The sequence below is a fragment of the Parus major genome, chromosome 6 (genome assembly GCF_001522545.3).
Source record: "Parus major isolate Abel chromosome 6, Parus_major1.1, whole genome shotgun sequence".
Classification (NCBI taxonomy): domain Eukaryota; kingdom Metazoa; phylum Chordata; class Aves; order Passeriformes; family Paridae; genus Parus; species Parus major.
The window spans coordinates 1,669,993-1,677,531 of record NC_031775.1 but is presented as its reverse complement, the minus strand read 5'-3'; the positions used below and the strand labels follow the sequence as shown (position 1 = coordinate 1,677,531).

At 68.2% G+C, this 7,539-nt stretch overlaps 2 protein-coding genes across 2 annotated transcripts; one reads left to right on the top strand and one right to left on the bottom strand.

The window, feature by feature from the left end:
• Positions 1 to 6: 6 nt before the first annotated feature.
• Positions 7 to 5,445, top strand: SPOCK2 (SPARC (osteonectin), cwcv and kazal like domains proteoglycan 2). The gene is made up of 11 exons (XM_015632639.2): positions 7 to 109; positions 2,225 to 2,233; positions 2,443 to 2,488; positions 2,770 to 2,884; positions 2,968 to 3,070; positions 3,151 to 3,259; positions 3,337 to 3,456; positions 3,537 to 3,755; positions 4,415 to 4,477; positions 4,606 to 4,743; positions 4,827 to 5,445. Exons 1-11 carry the CDS (start codon positions 35 to 37, stop codon positions 4,970 to 4,972), a joined length of 1,143 nt encoding a protein of 380 aa, XP_015488125.1. The 5' UTR covers positions 7 to 34; the 3' UTR covers positions 4,973 to 5,445.
• A 488-nt stretch (positions 5,446 to 5,933) lies between these two features.
• On the bottom strand, positions 5,934 to 7,536 carry TYSND1 (trypsin domain containing 1; the record flags this gene model as incomplete). The annotated part of the gene is made up of 4 exons (XM_015632444.2): positions 5,934 to 6,391; positions 6,488 to 6,673; positions 6,755 to 6,888; positions 6,968 to 7,536. Coding segments are annotated over 4 exons (1,101 nt in total), but the record flags the coding sequence as incomplete, so codon positions are not given.
• Between the last annotated feature and the right edge of the window lie 3 nt (positions 7,537 to 7,539).

Sequence of the window (7,539 nt, the reverse complement as noted above, 5' to 3'; positions counted from 1 at the left end):
GCCCGCCGCGGCGGGGGAGAGCCCCGGCAATTTCATGGAGGACGAGCAGTGGCTCTCGTCCATCTCCCAGTACGGCGGCAGGATCAAGCACTGGAACCGCTTCCGAGACGTGAGTCCGCGCCGGCAGCGGGGCGGGGGAGACGGGACGCGCTGCCGGGCACCGGGAGCCCCCTCCCCGCACTCCCCGCCCCGCCGCTGCGGCTGCCGCAGAGCGACCCTCCCCAGCCCCGGCCCCGGCCCCATCGCGGGCGCCCGGGGATGCTCGGCGGTGCCCGCATCCCGCCGCGGCCGTGGGCGGCTGCCGGCCCCGGTACCCGGGGGATGCTCACCGGCTCCGGCAGCGCCGCCGCCTCCCTGCCCGTCGCCAAAGCTGCGTGGCTTATGCCAGTGCCTCCGTGGCCAGGGCTTGATGCCAAAGCGACCCTCTCCGGTGACCGGGGGTGCTGTCCCCTGCGCCCTCTCTCCGTGCCCCACACGGGGGTGCAGGCAGGGCCCGCCCGCCCGTTGCGGGGGCTGCGCCGTGGCCTGAAAGCCTCGGTGCCAGCCCAGCCCATGTCAGGGTACGAGCATCCCCCGGACTCCCGCTCCCCCGAGCCCCGCGGGGTGTCCCCGGAGCCCCGCGCGGTGCCGCAGCCGCGGCCGGAGCTGCCTCCGCGGGCTGATGACCCCTGGGGATGTGGGGGACGCGAGGGAGGGAGGATGAGGATGCAGGCACTGCTGGAGGAGCGCCGGCACACCTGGCACACCGGGCTGAGGATGCTGTCACCCCTTGCCAGCAGCCTCGATGGCATTTAGCTCCAGCCTTTAATTTTATGGGGCAGTCGGGGTTTTTCCTGGGCTCGTTTTACAGCTTCAGCTCGTGTCCTCCGGGGTGGGGGACATGGTGCTGCAGCCTCATCCCACCCGCGGCAGCCGGGAGGGGAGGGGGGACACCTCGAGCCTCCCCCCACACACCCCGAGCCAGCCCCTCTGGTCTTTGTTCAGATAGCACACTCGGGTTCACCTTGGCAGCGAGGATGGGATGGATGGATTGGATTGATGGATGGATGGACGGACAGATGGCAGCAAGGGAGATACACTCACCGCAGGGCAGGGCGGGGGGCACCATCCCCAAAATAAACCAGTTAGTGTAGCAGAGCACGGGTGAGGGTGCAAAGGTGTAAATTCCTCCCCCTTGAGACCCCTGCCCGCAACACCCCCGCTGGCCAACGCCAGCACTGGGCACCTGGGACCTGGGATGGCTGCGGGTGCTCGAGGGGAGCACTTGTGGACGTGCACTGAGCATCCCCAGGGGGTTCAGGGCCGAGGGATCCCCATCCCCGGGCGCTGGCAGCACACGTGGGGCCCACCCTGCTGTGGCACGGCTGCCGAGCTGGGGGGGCTGCAGCCCTGCTGGCGGTTAGCTTGGATTAATAAGCAAATCCATGGATTTGTGGGGTTTTCGACTGAGCAGCACCGCTGGGGGGATGCACGGGGAGGAGGCCGGCGGCCGCAGGGAGCTGTCGGGCGCCGCAGTGTTACCAATCACGGCACGGGAACGCGGCTATCGATTGCGGTGCAAACACGGCCGTGCTGGAGCGAGACATCCCCTCCAGAGCTGCCTCCCGTGCCGCTGCTTCCAGCTGCCATCCCAAACCCTGCCCACCTTCCCCGGGGCGGCAGGGATGCTCCCGCTTTATTGCAAAGCCCACCCCGGAGCATCCCGTGGGGAGGGCGATGCTGCCTGCCGGGAGGGTTTGAGTCCTTGCTACTCCCCCACACCCCCGGGATGCTTTCGGGGTCCTGTGGGAGCAGTTCTGCCTCCCCAGACAGCGACATCCATCTTGGCCCACTCCTTCTGGGCTCACGATTGAAGAATCAGGGTGGCAGCACCACGGGGATCCCCTGAGGTCCTCACTGGGCTCCCAAGTGAGGCATGGGATCATCCTCCACCCGATACCATTTCGGCTTTCCCAGCTGGCTGATGGGGGAAGGCTTTATCCTGTGAAAAGGCTCTCCAGGATTACAGGTCTAGAGCCAGAGAAGGGTGAGCACGCTGGTGGTCGGTGCCAGTGATATCCAGGGCTGGTGGCGAGAGCTTTGGGCACCGGCAGGTCGGGGTGCCCTGTCGCTGTGGCTTGGGGCCGGGAGCAGCGCTTTGGGCTGTCCCAGAGCTCACGGTGGGCACTCTCTCTCTTTCTCTTTTCTCGGTGCCGGCTGGGCCATCTCGCTGCCGTGCTGCCAGGAGGTGGAGGTGAGCCTCGAGGGGCTACCGAGGGGGTGACACCACGCTTGTGGGGGGGAGGCTGCCCCCCGTCGCTGCCTCCCGCTGTGGGGGTGCCCAGGGGGTGTGAGCAGCGGGAGCCTCTCCGGGCCGGTGGCTCCGAGCCGGGTGATGGCACGCCTGGCCCGGTGTCGCCTCCCCCGCCACCTGCGCTCACGCGGGCTCTCCCCAATTCGCAGGATGACTACATCAAGAGCTGGGAGGACAACCAGCCCGGGGATGAAGGTACCGCTGAGATGGGTTCGGGATGAGGCACAGTGGGCTCGGTGCCAGCCAGTATGACGGGGGTGGGGGGTCGCGCTCTCTGCTTGCACCCCCCGGGCTTTTCCCTTCCGGCTGGGAGCGCTGGTGGGGTCGGAGCGAGCCGGGAAGCAGCAGCTGGTGCCGAGGCGGCTGCCCAGCTGCGGCCTGAATGGCGCTTTGTGCCGGGCCGGCTGCTGGCCAGCGCTGCCGGGGCTCCCCTGGGGCGTCCCCGCCTTCCCCAGTCCCCCCCTCTGTCCCCCCAGCCCTGGACACCACCAAGGACCCCTGCCAGAAGGTGAAGTGCAGCCGGCACAAGGTGTGCGTGGCGCAGGGCTACCAGCGCGCCATGTGCATCAGCCGCAAGAAGCTGGAGCACAGGTAGGAGCTCGGCGGCTCCGGGGCCGGCAGGAGGAAGGGGGGAGCCGGGGCGGGGAGGCTCAGCATCCTCTCGCCCCGTGCAGGATCAAGCCGCTGGGCCCCAAGGCGCACGGGGGCTGCAAGCCCTGCCACGCCGCCCCGGTGGCTGCCGTCTGCGGCTCCGACGGCCACACCTACAGCTCGGCGGTAAGGACAGCGGCGGCAGCCGCGGGGACGGGGCCCCGTGGCCCGTGTCCCCCCGCCGACGTCCCGCTGTCGCCCCGCAGTGCAAGCTGGAGCAGCAGGCGTGCCTGGCCAGCAAGCAGCTGACGGTGCGCTGCGAGGGGCAGTGCCCCTGCCCGACCCCGCATAGCCCCGCCGGCGACACCAAACAAGGTGAGTGGGGTGCGGGGCACCGGGGGACTGTCCCCGAGCTCTGCCCGGCCTGACGCTGCCCCGCTGGACCCCTCCAGAACTGTGCACCGGGCAGGATCTGGCCGACCTGGGTGACCGCCTGCGCGACTGGTTCCAGCTCCTGCGTGAGAACGCCAAGCAGAACGGCTCCGGAGGTCTCCCCGCCAGCCCCACCACCGGTACGTGTGACCCCAGCGCAGGGAGGGGACGTGGGGAGCTGTCCCTGCGGGGGCCCCACGGGCTTCATCCTGCCCTGCAGCGCTGGAGAGGAGCGTGGCAGCCACCTGCAAGGAGGCAGTGGGGTGGATGTTTGCCCGGCTGGACACCAGCGGGGATCTCTTCCTGGAGGCGGCCGAGCTGGCCGCCATCAACCTGGACAAGTACGAGGTGTGCATCCGCGCCTTCTTCAACTCCTGTGACACCTCCAAGGACGGCCGGGTCTCCGCTCCCGAGTGGTGCTTCTGCTTCTGGAGGGAAAGTGCGTCAGGGCAGGGGGGAGACGGTGCTGTGGGGCCGGGGGCTGGACACCACGGGGTCAGGAGGATGCATGCCATGGACTGGGGAATGCACGCTGTGGGATTGGGATTGTACATCACGGGGGATCCGTGCTGTGGGACTGGGGGGTGGGGGATGTACATTTTGGGATTGGAGTGGGGATGTACATCATGGGGTCATAAGGAACCCACACTGTGGGTTAGCGTGTGTGGGGGAGGGATGTACATCACGGGGGGGGATTATGTCATGGGGATTATGTCATGTGGGTTTGGGGTGTCAGTGGGATGTTTACCTTAAGGGGAGAGGTGCACCAGGGGGTTTGGGGGTGCAGGGAGGAGTGCTGTGGGTCACAGGGAAGCACATCTTGGGTCAAGGGGGGCGCACAGCATAGGGCGAGGGGGATACACACAATGGAGCTGGGGGGATGTGCTCCATGGGCAGGGGTGGGGACACAGCATGGGGAATGCAGGCTGTGGGGTCTGGGGGGGATGTACTCCATGGTGCTGTGGAGTTCTGGGAGATGCATACCACCACAGGGATGAATGCCCTGGGTTTGGGGGCGCACACTGTGTGGGGTGAGAGGTTCCCCGCCGTGGGGGGGCCGCATGCCCACCCTAAGAGCAGCGTGTGGTGTTGCTGCAGAGCCGCCCTGTCTCAGGGAGCTGGAGAAGATCCAGATCCAAGAAGCAACCAAAAAAAAGCTGGGTGAGTGGGGCATCCCTGGGCCCTTTCCCCCAGCAGTGCCGGGCCGGGATGAGGACGGGGAGCTCCCAGGGGAGCTTTGGCACTGCACATCTTCGTGGGGGGGTGGGGGGGCATCGCTTCCCCTGCAGGCACCTTCATCCCCAGCTGCGATGAGGATGGCTACTACCGGCGGGCACAGTGCGAGCCGGGCGGTGGCGAGTGCTGGTGCGTGGACCAGCACGGGGCCGAGCTGACGGGCACCCGCGGCCACGGCAGCCCCGACTGCGGTGAGAGCTGCGGGGAGCGCCCGCCTGGGGACGGCGCGGTGACCCCGGGACCGGCCCTGAACCTCCGCCCCTTGCCCCCACAGATGAAGCGACGGGGTTTTCCGGTGACTTCGGGAGCAGCGTGGGCTGGGAGGACGAGGAGGAGAAGGAGCCAGAGGAAGCGGGCGAGGAAGGCGAGGAAGAGGAGGGCGAAGCGGGCGAGGGCGACGACGGCGGCTACATCTGGTAGAGGAGCAGGAGAGCCCGGTGGGCGGCACGGCCGGGAGGCAGCCCCCCAGCTGGGGGTCCCCGTGAGCCCCCCGCTGCCGGTGTGGCATAGGGTGGGTGCTCCCCCCTCCGGTCCCGTGTGGGATGGGGCAACGGGGCGCTCGCCCGGGGAGGGGGCGAGCGGGGCGTGGGGGGCCGCTCTTGTGCAAATTTGAGCTTTTTTTTTTTTTTTTTTTTTTTTTTTGGGTAGAGCCTTGTAGGCCTAGTGTGCTGCTGCGTGGTCTTCAACCGGGCAAATGGCGCTAATAAAAGTGGGAAAAAAAAAAAGGAAAAAAACACCAAAAAAAAAAAACCCCAAACCAACAAACCCCCGTATAGATAAGCTGCCCCTCCCCTTCCTCCCCGCATCCCCCCTCATGTTGTGCTTGCGTGGCTGCCCCGGCCCCCGGCGTTGTGTAGCGGCTGTGAAATAAATACCCCGTGCTGTGTCAAACACTCGCCCGCCCGTTCCTCCCCCTGGCACCTCCCCGTGCCTCCCCTGCACCCAGGGGCCCTGCAGGGGTGTCCTGGGGAGGGGGTGGTGGTGCTGCTGTGCCCTCCTGTGCGTGGGCGCTGCTGGGCTGGGCTGTGGGTTGGGGTAGGAGTGACGCCCTGCCAGTGCCCTGGCTTTGGTTCCTGAATTCGGCTGCCATGAAGCTGGAACTGGACTCCCTCCCCAGGGCTATGCCCCCTCCCCAGCTCCTGACCCTCCCCAGGACCCCAAACTAACCCCCTTTCCACAGGGTCTGGAGTGGTAGAAGGATTCAGAACTGCCCTCCCTGCCCACGCTTTACCCCAACCCCAAATGAGACCCCAACCCAATCCTATCCCTGACCCAGAATATCCCTTACAGGGCCAGTCTGCTCCCCACAACCCAACCCATGCCCTAGTGAGGGCCTCCACCACACCCCCTGCAGCCACTCAGCACCACGGAACACCAGGGCCTCAACTCACAGCATTTATGGCCCCAGGGAGAAAATAAAACAATAATACAGACCCCAAACCTCCCCAGTTTGGGGCCGTCAGCAGCTGTCAAAGGCACTGTGCCATACCCCCTGCCCCAGGGGGAGGTGTCCAGGTGCTTGGGCCCCCACACCACCGGGGCTGAAGGGGGGGTGTGGCAGCTCCATCCGCAGCACCTCGGTCCCTGGTACCTCGGTCCCTGGCACACGCCCCCCACCTGGGGGGGCTCAGAGCTTGCTGGGGGGCCCCGGCCGCTGCTGGAGCTTCCAAGTCGCCCGCACCCCCTCAGCCACCCGGTTGAGCCCAGCGAAGGCGAGGGGGTCGCCGGTGCGGCGGTAGCGCGCGATGAGGGGCTGCAGGACGGTGATGGGGATGCAGAAGTTGAGGTGGGGATAGGTGGCCCCCGCACCGGTGTCCCGCGTGTTGCTGGCCACGATGCCTGGTGGGGAGGGAGCGATGCCCACGTCACTGGGACCGGCCGGGGGACACCCATGGGACCCACAATTACCCCCGGGGAGGGAGAGCCTTGGCTCACCCATGAGGCATCCGCTGCGGGAGGACACGAGGGGGCCGCCGCTGGAGCCCCCGTGGACAGCACAGGTGGTTTGCAGCATGACAGGGCGCTCGGCCACCGCCACCACGGCCGAGAGGACCCCGGCTGTCACCGAGGGGCCGCACGCCGGCCCCAAAGCCCCGTAGCCCACCACGCTCACCTCTTCTCCTGGGATGGGAGAGGCGAGAGGTGGGTGCAAGGGGGCGAGGCAGCCCCTACCCCAACCCCCCGTGTCCCGCCATTGCTTACCGGGAACGAAGGTGTCGGCCAGGCACGGCGGGACAAAGCCGGGCACGCTCTCCTCCAGCTCCACCACGGCCACGTCGAAGGGGGACGACTCCTCGGTGGCAAACACCACACGTCCCCTGAGCACGGCGGCATCCCTGAGGACACGGTTAACGAGATGTCAAACCGGGGGACACGCAGGATTAAGGTGGGAGGGAGGGGCACAAACGCACTCACTGGCCGGGGCCCGCTGCCGCAGTCACATGGAGCGGGGCTCTGGCCTCCACGACGTGCCGGCAGGTGAGGAGCATCCTCGGGGCCAGCAGCACCCCGGAGCCCCAGGTCGCCCCGCACTCCACCAGCGCCGTCCAGCCCAGGGGGTCCTGCCCGCTGCTCGCCGGCACCGCGGCCACCCACGCCGGCACCGGCGGCACCGCGATGCCGGCTTCGCCCAGGACAGCGGCGCTGCTGCGCAGGATGGCGGCGAGCGAGCAGAGCAGCGTCAGCCCGACCCACTCGGCGCCCTTCCAGCAGAAGGAGGCGGCGATCACGGCCACCACGCGGGGCCCGTCGGGCGAGGGCACGAAGGCGGCGCCGCCCTCGGTGCCTGGCAGGCAGCGGGCATCGGTGAGCACCAGGGCGTTCTCCTCGCCCGCCAGGTTGCTGACCACCCCCCGGCTCAGCGTGTTGAGGAAGAGCTCGGGGCACAAGTCTCCGAAGGGGGAGCCGCAGGCCAGCAGCGCCTGCCCCTTGCGCAGGCAGCCGGCGCTGGCCCGCGCCGCCCAGCCGCCCTCGGCCGCGTCCAGCCC